The following is a 23,278-nucleotide window of genomic DNA, read 5'->3' as shown; positions in this document are numbered from 1 at the left end:
CACAACCCAGCCCAACCTAAGGTTGAAAAGGCCATTCGACAACTGAAGAACAACAAGGCCTCAGGAGCAGATGGAAGCCATGCAGAAGCACTAAATGGCGGAGAAGCACAATTGGTGCGAATCAATGAACTAATTTTGCTTATTTGCAAGGAGGTGAGCATATCTGGGGATCTCAGAGACATTGTAATCGTGACCATCTTTAAGAAAGGTGACAAGCCCGATTGCTGTAATTACAGAGGAGTTTCCCTGCAGTCTGCCACAGGGAAAGTCATCGCAAGAATCCTCCTCAGTCTCCTTCTCCCTGTGGCTGAAGAACTCCTTCCAGAATCACAATGCCAATTCCGCCCACTAAGGGGCACAATGGACATGATCTTCACCATGCGGCAAATGCAAGAGAATGCAGGGAGCAACACCAGCCCTTGTATATGGCCGCCTTTGACCTCACAAAGGCCTTCGACACTGTTAACCAGGAGGGACTATGGAGTGTCCTCCTCCAATTCGGCTGCCCCCCAAAAGTTTGTCATCATCCTCTGCCTGCTTTATGATGACCTGCAAGCCATGACCCTGACCAACGGATCCCCCACAGACCCAATACACGTGCGGACCGGGGTCAAGCAAGGCTATACACATTGGAATTCAGAAGAATGGGAGGTGACCTTATTGAAACATATAAGATAATGAGGGGGCTCGACAAGGTGGATGCAGAGAAGATGTTTCCACTCTTAGGGGAAACTAAAACTAGGGGACATAGTCTCAGAATAAGGGGCCGCCCATTTAAAACTGAGATGAGAATTTCTTCTCTCAGAGGGTTGTAAATCTGTGGAATTCTCTGCCCTAGAGAGCTGTGGAGGCTGGGTCATCAAAAATCTGTCTATCTCCGCCTTAAATATATTGAAACGATAAGGGAGTGAAGGGTTATGAGGAGTGGGCGGGGAAGTGGAGCTGAGTCCAGGATCAGATCAGCCATGATCGTATTAAATGGCGGAGCAGGCTCGAGGGGCCGAATGGCCGACTCGTGCTCCTATTTTTATGTTCTTATGTTCTTATGTCATCGCACCAACGCTCTTCTCGATCTTCCTTGCTGCAATGCTCCATCTCACCCTCAATAAGCTCCGCGCTGGAATTGAACTAATCTACAGAACAAACGGGAAATTGTTCAACCTCCGTCACCTCCGGTCCCATCCTCTGTCATTGAACTACACTATGCAGACGGCGCCTGCGTCTGTGCACACTCGGAGGCTGAACTCCAAGCCATCGTCAACACCTTCACAGAAGCGTACAAGAGCATGGGCCTTACAATAAACATTCATAAGACAAAGGACCTCTACCAACCTGCCCCCGTCACGTAGCACTCTCCCCGATTATCACAATCCACGACGAGACCTTGGACAACGTGGACCATTTCCCATACCTTGTGAGCCTACTATCAACAAGGGCAGGCGTCGATGACGAGGTCCAACGCTGCCTTCAGTGCGCCAGTGCAGCCTTCGGTCACCTGAGGAAGAGAGTGTTTGAAGACCAGGAACTCAAACCCGGCACCAAGCTCATGGTCTACAGAGCAGTAGCGATACCCACCCTCCTTTTATGCCTTGGAGACATGGCCTATGTACAGCAGGCACCTCAAAGCACTGGAGAAGTACCACCAACACTGCCTCCGCAAGATCCTGCAAATCCCCTGGGAGGATAGGCGCACCAACGTCAGCGTTCTCGCTCAGGCCAACATCCTCAGCATCGAAGCACTGGCCACGCTCGACCAGCTCCATTGGGCGGGCCACGTCGTCCGCATGCCTGACATGAGACTCCCAAAATAAGCTCTACTCAGAGCTCCTACATGGCAAGCGAGCCCCAAGTGGGCAGAGGAAACGCTTCAAGGACACCCTCAAACACTCCTTGATAAAATGCAACAAGCCCACCGACACCTGGGAATCCCTCGCCCAATACCGCCCGAAGTGGAGGAAGAGCATCTGGGAAGGCGCCAAAAACCTTGAGCCTCTACGCCGAGAGAAAGCTGAAGCCAAGTGTAAACAGCGGAAGGAACGCACGGCAACCCAAGCACCCCACCCACCCGTCCCTCCAACCACCGCCTGCCCCAGACACCGCCTGTGACGGAGACTGTAGGTCCCACATTGGACTCATCAGTCACCTGAGGACTCATGTTAGTGTGGAAGCAAGTCCGAGGGACTGCCTATAATGTGGGACTGCCTGTGAAAGCTGGTGGTTACAGCTGTAGCGACCACAGCAAGGGAAGGAATGTCGGCCTGAGGTAAGTGGGAGTGGCTTCAGGGAAGTATGAAGACTGTTTTTGGTGGGTTTTATTCAGATTTATTTTTCACGGAAACCTCTCTCGGAGTGCTCCGAGGCCGGCTGTTTAGCTGAGGTGTGTAATGCCCCCTCCCCCCCGCTCCGCCCCACACTCAGGGCCCAGCTGGTGAATTTTACACAGGGAGACGCAAACCATTTCCTGGGACAAAATTTACCGCACCACCCGGGTTAACACCGTAACAGAGGCACGACCCAATTTCCACCCCTCGGTCTTTGACTTGCCTCAGCTCTTCCGCTGCTGAAACCCTCATCCATGCCTTTGTTACCTCCAGACTTGACTATTCCAAGGCACTCCTGGCCGGCCTCCCATATTCTACCCGCCGTAAACTAGAGGCCATCCAGAATTTGGCTGCCCCGTGTCCTAACTCGTACCAAGTCCCGCTCACCCATCACCCTTGTGCTCACTGACATAGAAACATAGAAAATAGGTGCAGGAGTAGGCCATTCGGCCCTTCTAGCCTGCACCGCCATTCAATAAGATCATGGCTGATCATTCCCTCAGTACCCCTTTTCTGCTTTCTCTCCATACCCCTTGATCCCTTTAGCCGTAAGGGCCATATCTAACTCCCTCTTGAATATATCCAATGAACTGGCCTCAACAACTCTCTGCGGCAGGGAATTCTACAGGTTAACAACTCTCTGAGTGAAGAAGTTTCTCCTCATCTCTGTTCTAAATGGCTTACCCCTTATCCTAAGACTATGTCCCCTGGTTCTGGACTTCCCCAACATCGGGAATATTCTTCCTGCATCTAACATGTCCAGTCCCATCAGAATCTTACAGGTTTCTATGAGATCCCCTCTCATCCTTCTAAATCCAGTGTATAAAGGCCCAGTTGATCCAGTCTCCCCTCATATGTCATTCCAACCATCCCTGGAATCAGTCTGGTGAACCTTCGCTGCACTCCCTCAATAGCAAGAACGTCCTTCCTCAGATTAGGAGACCAAAACGGAACACAATATTCCAGGTGAGACCTCTCCAAGGCCCTGTACAACTGCAGTAAGATCTCCCTGCTCCTCCACTCAAATCCCCTAGCTATGAAGGCCAACATACCATTTGCCTTCTTCACCACCTGCTGTACCTGCATGCCAACTTTCAATGACTGATGTACCATGACACCCAGGTCTCGTTGCACCTCCCCTTTTCCTAATCTGTCGCCATTCAGATAATATTCTGCCTTCGTGTTTTTGCCCCCACAGTGGATAACCTCACATTTATCCACATTATACTGCATCTGCCATGCATTTGCCCACTCACCTAACCTGTCCAAGTCACCCTGCAGCCTCTTAGCGTCCTCCTCACAGCTCACACCGCCACCCAGTTTAGTGTCATCTGCAAACTTGGAGATATTACACTCAATTCCTTCATCCAAATCGATAATGTATATTGTAAAGAGCTGGGGTCCCAGCACTGAGCCCTGCGGCACCCCACTAGTCACTGCCTGCCATTCTGAAAAGGACCCGTTTATTCCGACTCTCTGCTTCCTGTCTGCCAACCTGTTCTCTATCCACGTCAGTACATTACCCCCAATACCATGTGCTTTGATTTTGCACACCAATCTCTTGTGTGGGACCTTGTCAAAAGCCTTTTGAAAGTCCAAATACACCACATCCACTGGTTCTCCCTTTACACTCTACTAGTTACATTCTCAAAAAATTCCAGAAGATTTGTCAAGCATGATTTCCCTTTCATAAATCCATGCTGACTTGGACCGATCCTGTCACTGCTTTCCAAATGCGCTGCTATTTCATCCTTAATGATTGATTCCAACATTTTCCCCACCACTGATGTCAGGCTAACCGATCTATAATTATCCGTCTTCTCGCCCCCTCCTTTTTTAATTACTTTAGCTCCCGGTTAAGCAACGCCTCGATTTTAAAATTCTCACCATTGATTTCAAATCCCTCCATGGCCCTCGCCCCTCCCTATCTCTGTAATCTCCTCCAGCCCCACAACCCCCCGAGATGTCTGCACTCCTCCAATTCTGCCCTCTTGAGCATTCCTGATTATAATCGCTCCACCATTGGTGGCCGTGCCTTCAGCTGCCTGGGCCCCAAGCTCTGGAACTCCCTCCCTAAAGCTCTCCCCCTCTCTCTCCTCCTTTAAGATGCTCCTTAAAACTTCCCTCTTTGAGCAAGCTTTTGGTCAACTTGCCCTAATTTCTCCTTATGTGGCTCAATGTCAAAATTTCTGTCTTATAATACTCCTATGAAACACCTTGTGATGTTTTACTACATTAAAGTTGCTATATAAATACAATTAGTTGTTGTTATACAGGGCACTATTTCAAAATGTTCTATTTTCCCAGTCCACTTTAGCAACTCTGTTTTCATACCTTTGTAATCGCCTTTATTTAAGTTCAGGACTCTAGTTTGAGACCCAACTTTCTCACCCTCAAACTGAATTTGAAATTCTACCATGCTATGATCACTCTTCCCTAGAGGATCCTTTACTATGAGACCATTAATTAATCCTGTCTCATTACACATTACCAGATCCAAAATAGCCTGCTCCCTGGTTGGTTCCACAACTTATTGTTGCAAGTTGAAGGTTGAGAGGAGATTTGATCGAGGTGTTCAAAATCATGAGGGGTCTGGACAGAGTAGCGAGAGAGAAACTGTTCCCATTGGTGGAAGGGTCGGGAACCAGAGGACACAGATTTAAGGTAATTGGCAAAAGAACCAAAGGTGACATGAGGAAATATTTGTTTACGCAGCGAGTGGTTAGGATCTGGAATGCACGGCCTGAGAGGGTGGTGGAGGCAAACTCAATCACAGCTTTCAAAAGAGAACTGGATAAATACCTGAAGGAAAAAAATTGCAGGGCTCTGGGGAAAGGGCGGGGGAGTGGGACTGGCTGAAATGCTCTTGCATAGAGCCGGCACGGGCTCGATGGGCCGAATGGCCTCCTGTGCTGTAACCGTTCTCTGATTCAATGATAGCTAAATGATTGCTAAAAGCAGATTATCTGGTCAGCTTGCTGTGTGCAAATTGCCTGCCGCGTTTCCTACATTTCAACAGAGTAATTAATTGAAGGCTGGGTGCAGAGACCTACGCAGTGTGGTAATGCTATTGTTGTGTTTCAGGACCCTCACATCACTCTGCGATGAATTGATTGCAGAGGGGCTCTTAAAACCGGTGCCACAGGTTCATTTATCCGACTATTTAGGTGAGTGAAAGCTTTCCTTTTATAGGCATTCACTGAACCGTTTCCCCCTGTCCCCTGTCCAAACCCACTCCCTCCCCCCAGCCTCTCCCTGTCCCCTGTCCAACTCCACTCCCACCCCCCAGTCTCTCCCTGTCCCCTGTCCAACTCCACTCCCCGCCCCCCCAGCCTCTCCCAGTACCCTGTCCAAACCCCACTCCCCCCCCAGCCTCTCCCTGTCCCCTGTCCAAACCGACTCCCCCCCCCAGCCTCTCCCAGTACCCTGTCCAACTCCATTCACCCCCCCCCCCAGCCTCTCCCAGTACCCTGTACAAAACCCCACTCCCCCCCCAGCCTTTCCCTGTCCCCTGTCCAACTCCATTCACCCCCCCCCCAGCCTCTCCCAGTACCCTGTACAAAACCCCACTCCCCCCCCAGCCTCTCCCTGTCCCCTGTCCAACTCCACTCCCCCCCCCAGCCTCTCCCAGTACCCTGTCCAAACCCCACTCCCCCCTCAGCCTCTCCCTGCCCCCTGTCCAACTCCACTCCCCCCCCAGCCTCTCCCAGTACCCTGTCCAAACCCCACTCCCCCCCCCAGCCTCTCCCTGCCCCCTGTCCAACTCCATTCCCCCACCCCCAGCCTCTCCCAGTACCCTGTCCAAACCCCACTCCCCCCCCAGCCTCTCCCTGCCCCCTGTCCAACTCCACTCCCCCCCCCAGCCTCTCCCAGTACCCTGTCCAAACTCCACTCCCCCCCCAGCCTCTCCCTGCCCCCTGTCCAACTCCATTCCCCCCCCCCAGCCTCTCCCAGTACCCTGTCCAAACCCCACTCCCCCCCCAGCCTCTCCCTGCCCCCTGTCCAACTCCACTCCCCCCCCCAGCCTCTCCCAGTACCCTGTCCAAACCCCACTCCCCCCCCAGCCTCTCCCTGCCCCCTGTCCAAACCCCACTCTCCCTCCCCAGCCTCTCCCTGCCCCCTGTCCAAACCCCACTCCCCCTCCCCCAGCCTCTCCCTGCCCCCTGTCCAAACCCCATTCCCCCCCCCAAGCCTCTCCCTGCCCCCTGTCCAAACCCCACTCCCCCCCAGCCTCTCCCTGTCCCCCGTCCAACCCCATTCCCCCCCCAGCCTCTCCCTGTCCCCCATCCAACCCCATTCCCCCCCCCAGCCTCACCCTGTCCCCCGTCCAAACCCACTCCCCCCCCCCTCCCAAGCCTTTCCCTGTCCCCTGTCCAACCCCATTCCCCCACCCCAGCCTCACCCAGTACCCTGTCCAACACCACTCCCCCCCAGCCTCTCCCTGTCCCCTGTCCAACCCCATTCCCCCACCCCAGCCTCACCCAGTCCCCTGTCCAACACCACTCCCCCCCCAGCCTCTCCCTGTCCCCTGTCCAAACCCACTCCCCCCCCGCCCAGCTTCTCCCTGTCCCCTGTCCAACACCACTCCCCCCACAGCCTCTCCCTGTCCCCTGTCCAAACCCACTCCCCCACCCCAGCCTCACCCAGTACCCTGTCCAACACCACTCCCCCCCAGCCTCTCCCTGTCCCCTGTCCAAACCCACTCCCCCCCCCGCCCAGCTTCTCCCTGTCCCCTGTCCAAACCCACTCCCCCCCTCCCCCAGCCTCTCCCTGTCCCCTGTCCAAACCCACTCCCCCCTGCCCAGCCTCACCCTGTCTTACCCCACTCTTCCCCCCCCCCGCCCCCCCACCCCCACAACCCAGCCTCACCCTGTCCTTAGTCTAACCATACTCTCCATCTCATCTCGCCCAGTCCCCTGTCCATACGAACATAAGAATTAGGAGCAGGAGTCGGCCATTCGGCCCCTCCAGCCTGCTCCGCCATTCAATAAGATCACGGCTGATCATCGACCTCAACTCCACTTTCCCGCCCGATCCCCATATCCCTCGATTTCCCCAAAAATCTATCTAACCCCGCCTTGAATAAACTGAACAGTGTTTGGGTAGAGAATTCCAAGGGTTCACAACCTGGGAATGGTAACATAGTGGTTATGTTAGGGGACCAGTAATCTCGGGGCTGGGACGAATGATGTGGAGACAGGGGTTCAAATCCCACCAGGGCAGCTGGCAATTTAAATCAGTTTCAATAAATCTGGAATTAAAAAGTGAGCATCAGTAATGGTGACCATGAAACTACAGGATTGATGTAAAAACCCATCAGGTTCACTGAAGGAAATCTGCTGCCCTTACCTGGTCTGGCCGATATGTGACTCTAGACACACAGCAATGTGGTCGCCTCCAAATAGCCCAGTGCCACACTCCAGGGCAATTAGAATGGGGGTCTGGAATTCAGTGCCTGAGAGGGTGGGAGAAGCTGAAACCCTCACCACATTTAGAGGTACTTGGATAGCCACTTAAAGTGCTGTAACCTGCAGGGCTATGGACCGAGAGCTGGAAAGCTCTTTGTGGGCTGGCACGGAATGGCCTCTTTCTGTGCTCTATGATTCTATGATAGGGATGGGCAATAAATACTGACCTTGCCATCCCGCAAATTAATTTTTTAAAAGTTACCTGACCAGCTGATATTACGGGCGACTTGCAGGGCGTTTGTGAAATAGCCGGGATTAGGTTAATTTAGGACAATCCTGAATTACTGCGTAGTGTTGATGATTTAGGAGCTATTTCACTGCCGAACCCCATCTCCTCCTCCCTCCGCTCCCCTCCCTCTCCCTCCTCCCTCCCTATCTCCTCCTCCCTCCCCTCCACTCCCCCAATCCCCCTCCATCTCTCCTCCCTCCCCTCCACTCCCCCAATCCCCCTCCGCTCCTCCTTCCTCTCCCTCCTCCCTCCCCATCTCCTCCTCCCTCACCTCCCCTCCCCCAATCCCCCTCCGTCCCTCCTCCCTCCCCAACTCCTCCTCCCTCCCCTCCCCTACACCGGATTATATACCGATGTGACTATTGGCTGCTGTTTCCACAGGGGAGTTCAGTTACCTGGGGACCACACTGATCCACGCCAACATCAACCCAATGCCATCGCTGTACGATATCCGGCAGATCATCGCCATGTACGCTATCCTGCCCTTGGGTAAGTGAGGTCTCAGTCTCCCCAACAGGCCCTTGGCTAACATAAGAACATAAGAACATAAGAATTAGGAACAGGAGTAGGCCATCTAGCCCCTCGAGCCTGCTCCGCCATTCAACAAGATCATGGCTGATCTGGCCGTGGACTCAGCTCCACTTACCCGCCCGCTCCCCGTAACCCTTAATTCCCTTATTGGTTAAAAATCTATCTATCTGTGATTTGAATACATTCAATGAGCTAGCCTCAACTGCTTCCTTGGGCAGAGAATTCCACAGATTCACAACCCTCTGGGAGAAGAAATTCCTTCTCAACTCGGTTTTAAATTGGCTCCCCCGTATTTTGAGGCTGTGCCCCCTAGTTCTAGTCTCCCCGACCAGTGGAAACAACCTCTCTGCCTCTATCTTGTCTATCCCTTTCATTATTTTAAATGTTTCTATAAGATCACCCATCATCCTTCTGAACTCCAACGAGTAAAGACCCAGTCTGCTCAATCTATCATCATAAGGTAACCCCCTCATCTCCGGAATCAGCCTAGTGAATCATCTCTGCACCCCCTCCAAAGCTAGTATATCCTTCCTTAAGTAAGGTGACCAAAACTGCACGCAGTACTCCAGGTGCGGCCTCACCAATACCCTGTACAGTTGCAGCAGGACCTCCCTGCTTGTGTACTCCATCCCTCTCGCAATGAATAAGTGAGGTCTCGGCCTCCCCCAATGGCCCAATGTTCCAGACCGCGTGGTGTTGCTGCAGGAAGTCGGGTTAGCGAGCACAAGTAATCGGAGCAGGATGGCAGATTGAACTTGGGTCCAGTTCTAAAGCTCTGGTCGTACATTTACTTTCCCATTATCTACATTTACAATCCGCCATGGTCCGATCGAATGGCAGAGCCGGCATCCCAGGCCCAATGGCCGACTCCAGCTATTTCTGATGTTTTTAATTCCAATGTAAACCTGTCCCGCTGTAATTCCCTCTCTCCAGCTAGTGGTGGCACTGCAGCAGAATGTGGGATCCGGAGCCACTGGGAGTTGGGGTCAGGGGTCAGTGTCGGGGGTCAGGGGTCAGTGTTGGGGAGAGGATGAGAGGGGAGTGGGCTGTGAGGAGGAGGTGGTGGGTTTGGGAGATGGGGAGGGAGCATGGGTTGGGGGCTGGATAGAATGACTGCTCTTTGAGGAGGAGGCACAAGCCAAACTCCCAGGGGGAGCTGGAAGGACAGATAAACTGCTGAAATTAAGCGAGCGGTTGGAATCGTGAGCGGGAATGGGAAATGGGGGATGTGGAATCATAGAATCACAGAACTTTACAGCACAGAAACATAGAAACATAGAAACATAGAAAATAGGTGCAGGAGTAGGCCATTCGGCCCTTCGAGCCTGCACCACCATTCAATAAGATCATGGCTGATCATTCCCTCAGTACCCCTTTCCTGCTTTCTCTCCATACCCCTTGATCCCTTTAGCCGTAAGGGCCATATCTAACTCCCTCTTGAATATATCCAATGAACTGGCATCAACAGCTCTCTGCAGCAGGGAATTCCACAGGTTAACAACTCTCTGAGTGAAGAAGTTTCTCCTCATCTCGGTCCTAAATGGCCTACCCCTTATCCTAAGACTGTGTCCCCTGGTTCTCGACTTCCCCAACATCAGAAACATTCTTCCCGCATCTAACCTGTCCAGTCCCATCAGAATCTTATACGTTTCTATGAGATCCCCTCTCATCCTTCTAAACTCCAGTGAATAAAGGCCCAGTCGATCCAGTCTCTCCTCATATGACAGTCCAGCCATCCTTGGAATCAGTCTGGTGAACCTTCGCTGCACTTCCTCAATAGCAAGAACGTCCTTCCTCAGATTAGGAGACCAATACTGAACACAATATTCCAGGTGAGGCCTCATTAAGGCCCTGTACAACTGCAGTAATACCTCCCTGCTCCTATATTCAAATCCCCTAGCTATGAAGGCCAACATACCATTTGCCTTCTTCACTGCCTGCTATACCTGCATGCCTACTTTCAGTGACTGATGAACCATGACACCCAGGTCTCGTTGCACCTCCCCTTTTCCTAATCTGCCGCCATTCAGATAATATACTGCCTTTGTGTTTTTGCCTCCAAAATGGATACCCTCACATTTATCCACATTATACTGCATCTGCCATGCATTTGCTCACTCACCTAACCTGTCCAAGTCACCCTGCAGCCTCTTAGCGTCCCCCTCACAGCTCACACCGCCACCCGGCTTAGTGTCATCTGCAAACTTGGAGATATTACACTCAATTCCTTCATCCAAATCATTAATGTATATTGTAAAGAGCTGGGGTCCCAGCACTGAGCCCTGCGGCACTCCACTAGTCACTGCCTGCCATTCTGAAAAGGACCCGTTTATCCCGACTCTCTGCTTCCTGTCTGCCAACCAGTTCTCTATCCACGTCAGTACATTACCCCCAATACCATGTGCTTTGATTTTGCACACCAATCTCTTGTGCAGGACCTTGTCAAAAGCCTTTTGAAAGTCGAAATACACCACATCCACTGGTTCTCCCTTGTCCACTCTGCTCGTTACATCCTCAAAAAATTCCAGAAGATTCGTCAAGCATGATTTCCCTTTCATAAATCCATGCTGACTTGGATCGATCCTGTCACTGCTTTCCAAATGCGCTGTTATTTCAATGATTGATTCCAACATTTTCCCCACTACTGATGTCAGGCTAACCGGTCTATAATTACCCGTTTTCTCTCTCCCTCCTTTTTTAAAAAGTGGTGTTACATTAGCTACCCTCCAGTCCATAGAAACTGATCCAGAGTCGGTAGATTGTTGGAAAATGATCACCAATGCATCCACTATTTCTAGGGCCACTTCCTTAAGTACTCTGGGATGCAGACTATCAGGCCCCGGGGATTTATCGGCCTTTCAGTCCCATCAATTTCCCCAACACAATTTCCCGCCTAATAGGAATATCCTTCAGTTCCTCCTTCTCACTAGACCCTCGGTCCCCTAGTACAATCGGAAGGTTATTTGTGTCTTCCTTCGTGAAGACAGAACCGAAGTATTTGTTCAATTGGTCTGCCATTTCTTTATTATAAATTATAAATTCACCTGAATCCGACTGCAAGGGACCTACGTTTGTCTTCACTAATCTTTTTCTCTTCACATATTTATAGAAGCTTGTGCAGTCAGTTTTTATGTTCCCTGCAAGCTTTGTCTCGTACTCTATTTCCCCCCTCTTAACTAAACCCTTAGTCCTCCTCTATTGAATTCTAAATTTCTCCCAGTCCTCAGGTTTGTTGCTTTTTCTGGCCAATTTATATGCCTCTTCCTTGGTTTTAACACTATCCTTAATTTCCCTTGTTAGCCACGGTTGAGCCACCTTCCCCGTTTTATTTTTACTCCAGACAGGGATGTACAATTGCTGAAGTTCATCCATGTGATTTTTAAATGTTTGCCATTGCCTATCCACCATCAACCCTTTAAGTATCATTTGCAAGTTTATTCTAGCCAATTCACGCCTCAAACCATCGAAATTACCTTTCCTTAAGTTCAGGACCCTAGTTTCCGAATTAACTGTGTCACTCTCCATCTTAATAAAGAATTCTACCATATTATGGTCACTCTTCCTCAAGGGGCCTCGCACAACAAGATTGCTAATTAGTCCCTTCTCATTACACATCACCCAGTCTAGGATGGCCAGCTCCCTAGTTGGTTCCTCGACATATTGGTCCAGAAAACCATCCCTAATACACTCCAGGAAATCCTTCTCCACCGCATTGCTACCAGTTTGGTTAGCCCAATCAATATGTAGATTAAAGTCGCCATGATTACTGCTGTACCTTTAGTGCACACATCCCTTATTTCTTGTTTGATGCTATCCCCAACATCACTACTACTGTTTGGTGGTCTGTACACAACTCCCACTAGTGTTTTCTGCCCCTTGATATTCCGCAGCTCCACCCATACTGATTCCACATCATCCAGGCTAATGTCCTTCCTTACTGTAGTATTAATTTCCTCTTTAACCAGCAACGCCACCCACCTCCTTTTCCTTTCTGTCTATCCTTCCTAAATGTTGAATACCCCTGGATGTTGAGTTCCCAGCCTTGGTCACCCTGGAGCCATGTCTCTGTGATGCCAATCACATCATATCCGGTTACTGCTGTCTGCACAGTTAATTCGTCCACCTTATTCCGAATATTCCTCGCATTGAGGCACAGAGCCTTCAGGCTTGTCATTGATACACACTTTGCCCCTTTAGAATTTTGCTGTAATGTGGCCCTTTTTGTTTTTTGCCTTGGGTTTCTCTGCCCTCCACTTTTACTATTCTCCTTTCTATCTTTTGCTTCTGCCCCCATTCTACTTCCTTCTGTCTCCCTGCATAGGTTCCCATCCCCCTGCCATATTAGTTTAACTCCTCCCCAACAGCACTAGCAAACACTCCCCCTAGGACATTGGTTCTGGTCCTGCCCAGGAAGGAGGCCTTTCGGCCCATCGTGTCCGTGCCGGTCGACAAAGAGCTACCCAGCCTAGTCCCACTTTCCAGCTCTCGGTCTGTAGCCCTGTGGGTTACGGCACTTCAGGTGCACATCCAAGTACTTTTTAAATGTGGTGAGAGTTTCTGCTTCTACCACCCTTTCAGGCCGTGAGTTCCAGACCCCCACCACTCTCTGGGTGAAGACATTTCCCCTCAAATCCCCTCTAACCTTCCCCTAATTACTATAAATCTATGGGGGATTGAAATGGGGGATGTGGCCTCGGGGGATGGTGGTGGGTGGCCAAGGTGCTGCTTGGGGTGGGGGTTAAAACCCTGAAAATCTGCTCGATGAGGGAGGGGCCAGGAGCAGGAGCAGATTATGGAGGAGTTGTTGGAGGGGGCGGACAGCTACGAATTGAGTGAGCAGTGAGGGGGATATCGATATTGTGCTGAGGGTGAGGAGGGGGTCAGATTATGTGTAGGATGTGGTACTGCAGTGTAGTCACTGTTGGAATGCAGGAAGCGGACTGCAAGTATACGCACAGCAAGATGCCATGAATAGCAATAAGATAAATGACCAGGTCACCTCTTTTAGTGATGTTGGTTGAGAGATTAATGCTGGCCAGGACAGCGGGAGGGGAAGGAGAGGGATTTAGGATATGGGAAAGGGGGTGTACGGGGCGCTTTCTCGGAGCTCAACACTTCCCTGGTTTCCTTCTGACCTGGTGTTGGGGGGTCACTCAGTGACCTGGTGTTGGGCGTCACTCAGTGACCTGGTGTTGGGGGTCACTCAGTGACCTGGTGTTGGCAGTCACTCAGTGATCTGGTGTTGGGGGTCACTTAGTGACCTGGTGTTGGGGGTCACTCAGTGACCTGGTGTTGGGGGGGTCACTCAGTGACCTGGTGTTGGGGGTCACTTAGTGACCTGGTGTTGGGGGTCATTCAGTGACCTGGTGTTGGCAGTCACTCAGTGACCTGGTGTTGGGGGTCATTCAGTGACCTGGTGTTGGCAGTCACTCAGTGACCTGGTGTTGGGGATCACTCAGTGATCTGGTGATGGGGGTCACTCAGTGACCTGGTGTTGGCAGTCACTCAGTGACCTGGTGTTGGGGTCAGTCAGTGACCTGGTGTTGGGGGTCACTCAGTGACCTGGTGTTGGGGGTCGCTCAGTGACCTGGTGTTGGGGGTCACTCAGTGACCTGGTGTTGGCAGTCACTCAGTGATCTGGTGTTGGGGGTCACTCAGTGACCTGGTGTTGGGGGTCACTCAGTGACCTGGTGTTGGCAGTCACTCAGTGATCTGGTGTTGGGGGTCACTCAGTGACCTGGTGTTGGCGGTCACTCAGTGACCTGGTGTTGGGGGGGGTTCGCTCAGTGATCTGGTGTTCAGGGCTCAGTCAGTGGCCTGGTGTTGGGGGTCTCTCAGTAACCTGGTGTTGGGGGTCTCTCAGTGACCTGGTGTTGGGGGTCACTCAGTGACCTGGTGTTGGGGGTCACTCAGTGACCTGGTGTTGGCAGTCACTCAGTGACCTGGTGTTGGGGGTCATTCAGTGACCTGGTGTTGGCAGTCACTCAGTGACCTGGTGTTGGGGGTCATTCAGTGACCTGGTGTTGGCAGTCACTCAGTGACCTGGTGTTGGGGATCACTCAGTGATCTGGTGATGGGGGTCACTCAGTGACCTGGTGTTGGCAGTCACTCAGTGACCTGGTGTTGGGGTCAGTCAGTGACCTGGTGTTGGGGGTCACTCAGTGACCTGGTGTTGGGGGTCGCTCAGTGACCTGGTGTTGGGGGTCACTCAGTGACCTGGTGTTGGCAGTCACTCAGTGATCTGGTGTTGGGGGTCACTCAGTGATCTGGTGTTGGGGGTCACTCAGTGACCTGGTGTTGGGGGTCACTCAGTGACCTGGTGTTGGCAGTCACTCAGTGATCTGGTGTTGGGGGTCACTCAGTGACCTGGTGTTGGCGGTCACTCAGTGACCTGGTGTTGGGGGGGGTTCGCTCAGTGATCTGGTGTTCAGGGCTCAGTCAGTGGCCTGGTGTTGGGGGTCTCTCAGTAACCTGGTGTTGGGGGTCTCTCAGTGACCTGGTGTTGGGGGTCACTCAGTGACCTGGTGTTGGGGGGGGTCACTCAGTGGCCTGGTGTTGGGGGTCTCTCAGTAACCTGGTGTTGGGGGTCTCTCAGTGACCTGGTGTTGGGGCTCGCTCAGTGACCTGGTGTTGGGGAGGGTCTTGCAGTAACCTGGTGTTGGGGGTCTCTCAGGGACCTGGTGTTGGCGCTCACTCAGTGACCTGGTGTTGACGTCTCTCAGTGACCTGGTGTTGGGGTCACTCAGTGACCTGGTGTTGGCGGTCACTCAGTGACCTGGTGTTGGGGGTCTCTCAGTGACCTGGTGTTGGGGGTCACTCAGTGACCTGGTGTTCAGGGGTCAGTCAGTGACCTGGTGTTCGGGGGTCACTCAGTGACATGGTGTTGGGGGTCACTCAGTGACCTGGTGTTGGGGTCACTCGGTGACCTGATGTTGGGGGTCACTCGGTGACCTGGTGTTGGGGGTGTCGCTCAGTGACCTGGTGTTCAGGGGTCAGTCAGTGACCTGGTGTTCAGGGGGTCACTCAGTGACCTGGTGTTGGGGCTCGCTCAGTGACCTGGTTTTGGGGGGGGTCACTCAGTGGCCTGGTGTTGGTGGTCTCTCAGGGACCTGGTGTTGGGGTCACTCAGTGACCTGGTGTTGGGGGTCTCTCAGTGACCTGGTGTTGGGGTCTCTCAGTGACCTGGTGTTGGTGGTCTCTCAGGGACCTGGTGTTGGGGGTCACTCAGTGATCTGGTGTTGGCAGTCACTCAGTGATCTGGTGTTGGGGGTCACTCAGTGACCTGGTGTTGGGGGTCACTCAGTGACCTGGTGTTGGGGGGGTTTCGCTCAGTGATCTGGTGTTCAGGGGTCAGTCAGTGACCTGGTGTTCGGGGGGTCACTCAGTGACCTGGTGTTGGGGGTCGCTCAGTGACCTGGTGTTGGGGGGGGTCACTCAGTGGCCTGGTGTTGGGGGTCTCTCAGTAACCTGGTGTTGGGGGTCTCTCAGTGGCCTGGTGTTGGGGGTCTCTCAGTAACCTGGTGTTGGGGGTCCCTCAGGGACCTGGTGTTGGCGGTCACTCAGTGACCTGGTGTTCACGTCTCTCAGTGACCTGGTGTTGGGGTCACTCAGTGACCTGGTGTTGGCGGTCACTCAGTGACCTGGTGTTGGGGGTCTCTCAGTGACCTGGTGTTGGGGGTCACTCAGTGACCTGGTGTTCAGGGGTCAGTTAGTGACCTGGTGTTCGGGGGTTCACTCAGTGACCTGGTGTTGGGGGTCACTCAGTGACCTGGTGTTGGGGTCAATCGGTGACCTGATGTTGGGGGTCACTCAGTGACCTGGTGTTGGGGGTCACTCGGTGACCTGGTGTTGGGGGTGTCGCTCAGTGACCTGGTGTTCAGGGGTCAGTCAGTGACCTGGTGTTCAGGGGGTCACTCAACGACCTGGTGTTGGGGCTCGCTCAGTGACCTGGTGTTGGGGAGGGTGTCGCAGTAACCTGGTGTTGGGTGTCTCTCAGGGACCTGGTGTTGGCGCTCACTCAGTGACCTGGTGTTGACGTCTCTCAGTGACCTGGTGTTGGGGTCACTCAGTGACCTGGTGTTGGCGGTCACTCAGTGACCTGGTGTTGGGGGTCTCTCAGTGACCTGGTGTTGGGGGTCACTCAGTGACCTGGTGTTCAGGGGTCAGTCAGTGACCTGGTGTTCGGGGGGTCACTCAGTGACCTGGTGTTGGGGGTCACTCAGTGACCTGGTGTTGGGGTCACTCGGTGACCTGGGGTTGGGGGTGTCGCTCAGTGACCTGGTGTTCAGGGGTCAGTCAGTGACCTGGTGTTCAGGGGGTCACTCAGTGACCTGGTGTTGGGGCTCGCTCAGTGACCTGGTGTTGGGGGGGGTCACTCAGTGGCCTGGTGTTGGTGGTCTCTCAGGGACCTGGTGTTGGGGTCACTCAGTGACCTGGTGTTGGGGGTCTCTCAGTGACCTGGTGTTGGGGTCTCTCAGTGACCTGGTGTTGGTGGTCTCTCAGGGACTTGGTGTTGGGGGTCACTCAGTGACCTGGTGTTGGTGGTCTTCAGTGACCTGGTGTTGGGGGGGTCACTCTGTGACCTGGTGTTGGGGGTCACTAAGTGACCTGGTGTTGGGGGGGTCACTCAGTGACCTGGTTCTCAGGGGTCAGTCAGTGACCTGGTGTTTGGGGTCACTCAGTGACCTGGTCTTTGGCTCAGTCAGTGACATGATGTTGGGGGGGTCACTCAGTGACCTGGAGTCGGGGGTCTCTCAGTGACCTGGTGTTGGGGTCAGTCAGTGACATGGTGTTGGGGGGTCAGTCAGTGACCTGGTGTTCGGGGGTCACTCAGTGACCTGGTGCTCAGGGGTCAGCCAGTGACCTGGTGTTCGGGGTCACTCAGTGACCTGGTGTTGGGGATCACTCAGTGACCTGGTGTTCAGGCGTCAGTCAGTGACCTGGTGTTCGGAGGGTCACTCACTGACCTGGTGTTGGAGGTCGCTCAGTGACCTGGTGTTGGGGGGGGTCACTCAGTGACCTGGTGTTTGGGGTCACTCAGTGACCTGGTGTTGGGGGTCACTCGGTGACCTGGTGTTCGGGGGGTCACTCAGTGACCTGGTGTTGGGGGTCACTCAGTGACCTGGTGTTGGGGGTCACTCGGTGACCTGGTGTTGGGGGGTCACTCCGTGACCTGGTGTTGGGGGTCACTCGGTGACCTAATGTTGGGGGTCGCTCAGTGACCTGGTGTTGGGGTCACTCAGTGACCTGGTGTTGGGGGTCGCTCAGTGATCTGGTGTTGGGGTCAGTCAGTGACCTAGTGTTGGGGGTCAGTCAGTGACATGGTTTTGGGGATCACTCAGTGGCCTGGTGCTCAGGGGTCACTCAGTGACCTGGTGTTCGGGGTCAGTCAGTGACATGGTGATGGTGGGGTCACTCAGTGACCTGGTGTCGGGGATCTCTCAGTGACCTGGTGTTGGGGGTCTCTCAGTGACCTGGTGTTCGGAGTCACTCAGTGACCTGGTGTTGGGGTGGTCACTCAGTGACCTGGTGCTCAGGGGTCAGTCAGTGACCTGGTGTTGGGGTCAGTCAGTGACCTGGTGTTAGGGTCTCTCAATGAACTGGTGTTTGGGGGCGGTCACTCTGTGACCTGGTGTTGGGGGTCACTCAGTGACCTGGTGTTGGGGGGGTCACTCAGTGACCTGGTGCTCAGGGGTCAGTCAGTGACCTGGTGTTCGGGGTCACTCAGTGACCTGGTGTTTGATGTCACTCAGTGACCTGGTGTTGGGGTCAGTCAGTGACATGGTGTTGGGGGGAGTCACTCAGTGACCTGGTGTTGGGGGTCTCTCAGTGACATGGTGTTGGGGGGAGTCACTCAGTGACCTGGTGTTGGGGGTCTCTCAGTGACCCGGTGTTGGGGGGGGTCACTCAGTGACCTGGTGTTGGGGGTCACTTAGTGACCTGGTGTTCAGGGGTCAGTCAGTGACCTGGTGTTCGGGGGGTCACTCAGTGACCTGGTGTTGGGGGTCTCTCAGTGACCTGGTGTTGGGGGTCAGTCAGTGACCTGGTGTTCAGGGGTCAGTCAGTGACCTGGTGTTTGGGGGTCTCTCAGTGACCTGGTGTTGGGGGTCTCTCAGTGACCTGGTGTTCGGGGTCACTCAGTGACCTGGTGTTGGGGTCAGTCAGTGACATGGTTTTGGGGGGGGACACTCAGTGACCTGGTGTTGGGGGTCGCTCCGTGACCTGGTGTTGGGGGTCTCTCAGTGACCTGGTGTTGGGGGGGTTCTCTGTGACCTTGTGTTGGGGGTCTCTCAGTGACCTGGTGTTGGGGATCACTCAGTGACCTGGTGTTCAGGGGTCAGTCAGTGACCTGGTGTTCGGGGGGTCACTCACTGACCTGGTGTTGGAGGTTGCTCAGTGACCTGGTGTTGGGGGGGTCACTCAGTGACCTGGTGTTGGCAGTCACTCAGTGATCTGGTGTTGGGGGTCACTCAGTGACCTGGTGTTGGGGGTCACTCAGTGACCTGGTGTTGGGGGGGTTTCACTCAGTGATCTGGTGTTCAGGGGTCAGTCAGTGACCTGGTGTTCGGGGGGTCACTCAGTGACCTGGTGTTGGGGGTCGCTCAGTGACCTGGTGTTGGGGGGGGTCACTCAGTGGCCTGGTGTTGGGGGTCTCTCAGTAACCTGGTGTTGGGGGTCTCTCAGTGACCTGGTGTTGGGGGGGGTTCGCTCAGTGATCTGGTGTTCAGGGCTCAGTCAGTGGCCTGGTGTTGGGGGTCTCTCAGTAACCTGGTGTTGGGGGTCTCTCAGTGACCTGGTGTTTGGGGTCGCTCAGTGACCTGGTGTTGGGGGGGGTCACTCAGTGGCCTGGTGTTGGGAGTCTCTCAGTAACCTGGTGTTGGGGGTCTCTCAGGGACCTGGTGTTGGCGGTCACTCAGTGACCTGGTGTTGACGTCTCTCAGTGACCTGGTGTTGGGGTCACTCAGTGACCTGGTGTTGGCGGTCACTCAGTGAACTGGTGTTGGGGGTCTCTCAGTGACCTGGTGTTGGGGGTCACTCAGTGACCTGGTGTTCAGGGGTCAGTCAGTGACCTGGTGTTCGGGGGTTCACTCAGTGACTTGTGTTGGGGGTCTCTCAGTGACCTGGTGTTGGGGTCTCTCAGTGACCTGGTGTTGGTGGTCTCTCAGGGACCTGGTGTTGGGGGTCACTCAGTGACCTGGTGTTGGTGGTCGCTCAGTGACCTGGTGTTGGGGGGGGTCACTCAGTGACCTGGTGTTTGGGGTCACTCAGTGACCTGGTGTTGGGGGTCACTCGGTGACCTGGTGTTCGGGGGGTCACTCAGTGACCTGGTGTTGGGGGTCACTCAGTGACCTGGTGTTGGGGGTCACTCAGTGACCTGGTGTTGGGGGGTCACTCAGTGACCTGGTGTTGGGGGTCACTCGGTGACCTAATGTTGGGGGTCGCTCAGTGACCTGGTGTTGGGGTCACTCAGTGACCTGGTGTTGGGGGTCGCTCAGTGATCTGGTGTTGGGGTCAGTCAGTGACCTGGTGTTGGGGGTCAGTCAGTGACATGGTTTTGGGGGGGGTCACTCAGTGACCTGGTGTTGGGGGTCACTCAGTGACCTGGTGTCGGGGGCTCTCAGTGACCTGGTGTTGGGGTCAGTCAGTGACATGGTGTTGGGGGTCACTCAGTGACCTGGTGTTCGGGGGTCACTCAGTGGCCTGGTGCTCAGGGGTCACTCAGTGACCTGGTGTTCGGGGTCAGTCAGTGACATGGTGTTGGGGGGGGTCACTCAGTGACCTGGTGTCGGGGATCTCTCAGTGACCTGGTGTTGGGGGTCTCTCAGTGACCTGGTGTTCGGAGTCACTCAGTGACCTGGTGTTGGGGGGGTCACTCAGTGACCTGGTGCTCAGGGGTCAGTCAGTGACCTGGTGTTGGGGTCAGTCAGTGACCTGGTGTTAGGGTCTCTCAATGACCTGGTGTTGGGGGGGGTCACTCTGTGACCTGGTGTTGGGGGTCACTCAGTGACCTGGTGTTGGGGGGGTCACTCAGTGACCTGGTGCTCAGGGGTCAGTCAGTGACCTGGTGTTCGGGGTCACTCAGTGACCTGGTGTTCGATGTCACTCAGTGACATGGTGTTGGGGGGAGTCACTCAGTGACCTGGTGTTGGGGGTCTCTCAGTGACCCGGTGTTGGGGGGGGTCACTCAGTGACCTGGTGTTGGGGGTCACTTAGTGACCTGGTGTTCAGGGGTCAGTCAGTGACCTGGTGTTGGGGTCAGTCAGTGACCTGGTGTTAGGGTCTCTCAATGACCTGGTGTTGGGGGGGGTCACTCTGTGACCTGGTGTTGGGGGTCACTCAGTGACCTGGTGTTGGGGGGGTCACTCAGTGACCTGGTGCTCAGGGGTCAGTCAGTGACCTGGTGTTCGGGGTCACTCAGTGACCTGGTGTTCGATGTCACTCAGTGACCTGGTGTTGGGGTCAGTCAGTGACATGGTGTTGGGGGGAGTCACTCAGTGACCTGGTGTTGGGGGTCTCTCAGTGACCCGGTGTTGGGGGGGTCACTCAGTGACCTGGTGTTGGGGGTCACTTAGTGACCTGGTGTTCAGGGGTCAGTCAGTGACCTGGTGTTCGGGGGGTCACTCAGTGACCTGGTGTTGGGGGTCTCTCAGTGACCTGGTGTTGGGGGTCAGTCAGTGACCTGGTGTTCAGGGGTCAGTCAGTGACCTGGTGTTTGGGGGTCTCTCAGTGACCTGGTGTTGGGGGTCTCTCAGTGACCTGGTGTTCGGGGTCACTCAGTGACCTGGTGTTGGGGTCAGTCAGTGACATGGTTTTGGGGGGGGACACTCAGTGACCTGGTGTTTGGGGTCGCTCCGTGACCTGGTGTTGGGGGTCTCTCAGTGACCTGGTGTTGGGGGGGTTCTCTGTGACCTTGTGTTGGGGGTCTCTCAGTGACCTGGTGTTGGGGATCACTCAGTGACCTGGTGTTCAGGGGTCAGTCAGTGACCTGGAGTTTGGGGGTCTCTCAGTGACCTGGTGTTGGGGGTCTCTCAGTGACCTGGTGCTCGGGGTCACTCAGTGACCTGGTGTTGGGGTCAGTCAGTGACATGGTTTTGGGGGGGGTCACTCAGTGACCTGGTGTTGGGGGTTCTCTGTGACCTTGTGTTGGGGGTCTCTCAGTGACCTGGTGTTGGGGATCACTCAGTGACCTGGTGTTCAGGGGTCAGTCAGTGACCTGGTGTTCGGGGGGTCACTCACTGACCTGGTGTTGGAGGTCGCTCAGTGACCTGGTGTTGGGGGGGTCACTCAGTGATCTGGTGTTTGGGGTCACTCAGTGACCTGGTGTTGGGGGGGTCACTCGGTGACCTGGTGTTCGGGGGGTCACCCAGTGACCTGGTGTTGGGGGTCACTCAGTGACCTGGTGTTGGGGGTCACTCGGTGACCTGGTGTTGGGGGGTCACTCAGTGACCTGGTGTTGGGGGTCACTCAGTGACCTGGTGTTGGGGGTCGCTCGGTGACCAAATGTTGGGGGTCAGTCAGTGACCTGGTGTTCGGGGGGGGTCACTCAGTGACCTGGTGTTGGGGGGGTCACTCAGTGACCTGGTGTTGGAGGGGTCACTCAGTGACCTGGTGTTGGGTTCACTCAGTGACCTGGTGTTGGGGTCAGTCAGTGACATGGTGTTGGGGGTCACTCAGTGACCTGGTGTTGGGGGGTCACTCAGTGACCTGGTGCTCAGGGGTCAGTCAGTGACCTGGTGTTCGGGGTCACTCAGTGACCTGGTGTTCGATGTCACTCAGTGACCTGGTGTTGGGGTCAGTCAGTGACATGGTGTTGGGGGGAGTCACTCAGTGACCTGGTGTTGGGGGTCTCTCAGTGACATGGTGTTGGGGGGAGTCACTCAGTGACCTGGTGTTGGGGGTCTCTCAGTGACCCGGTGTTGGGGGGGGTCACTCAGTGACCTGGTGTTGGGGGTCACTTAGTGACCTGGTGTTCAGGGGTCAGTCAGTGACCTGGTGTTCGGGGGGTCACTCAGTGACCTGGTGTTGGGGGTCTCTCAGTGACCCGGTGTTGGGGGGGGGTCACTCAGTGACCTGGTGTTGGGGGTCACTTAGTGACCTGGTGTTCGGGGTCACTCAGTGACCTGGTGTTCGATGTCACTCAGTGACCTGGTGTTGGGGTCAGTCAGTGACATGGTGTTGGGGGGAGTCACTCAGTGACCTGGTGTTGGGGGTCTCTCAGTGACATGGTGTTGGGGGGAGTCACTCAGTGACCTGGTGTTGGGGGTCTCTCAGTGACCCGGTGTTGGGGGGGGGTCACTCAGTGACCTGGTGTTGGGGGTCACTTAGTGACCTGGTGTTCAGGGGTCAGTCAGTGACCTGGTGTTCGGGGGGTCAGTCAGTGACATGGTTTTGGGGGGGGACACTCAGTGACCTGGTGTTGGGGGTCGCTCCGTGACCTGGTGTTGGGGGTCTCTCAGTGACCTGGTGTTGGGGGGGGTTCTCTGTGACCTTGTGTTGGGGGTCTCTCAGTGACCTGGTGTTGGGGATCACTCAGTGACCTGGTGTTCAGGGGTCAGTCAGTGACCTGGAGTTTGGGGGTCTCTCAGTGACCTGGTGTTGGGGGTCTCTCAGTGACCTGGTGGTCGGGGTCACTCAGTGACCTGGTGTTGGGGTCAGTCAGTGACATGGTTTTGGGGGGGGTCACTCAGTGACCTGGTGTTGGGGGTTCTCTGTGACCTTGTGTTGGGGGT

General features: G+C 54.6%; 1 protein-coding gene across 1 annotated transcript in view; it reads left to right on the top strand.

The window, feature by feature from the left end:
- The window catches only part of LOC139273152 (dynein regulatory complex protein 11-like), a 245,807-nt gene that overhangs the window by 140,087 nt on the left and 82,442 nt on the right, over window positions 1-23,278 (top strand). Inside the window, exons 11-12 of the mRNA XM_070889687.1 lie at window positions 5,406-5,488; window positions 8,400-8,507. Of these exons, the coding sequence (XP_070745788.1) occupies window positions 5,406-5,488; window positions 8,400-8,507 (191 nt within the window). The remainder of the gene's footprint in view (window positions 1-5,405; window positions 5,489-8,399; window positions 8,508-23,278) is intronic.

This window comes from Pristiophorus japonicus, chromosome 1 (genome assembly GCF_044704955.1).
Source record: "Pristiophorus japonicus isolate sPriJap1 chromosome 1, sPriJap1.hap1, whole genome shotgun sequence".
NCBI lineage: Eukaryota > Metazoa > Chordata > Chondrichthyes > Pristiophoridae > Pristiophorus > Pristiophorus japonicus.
This window is presented reverse-complemented; position numbering and strand designations above follow the sequence as displayed.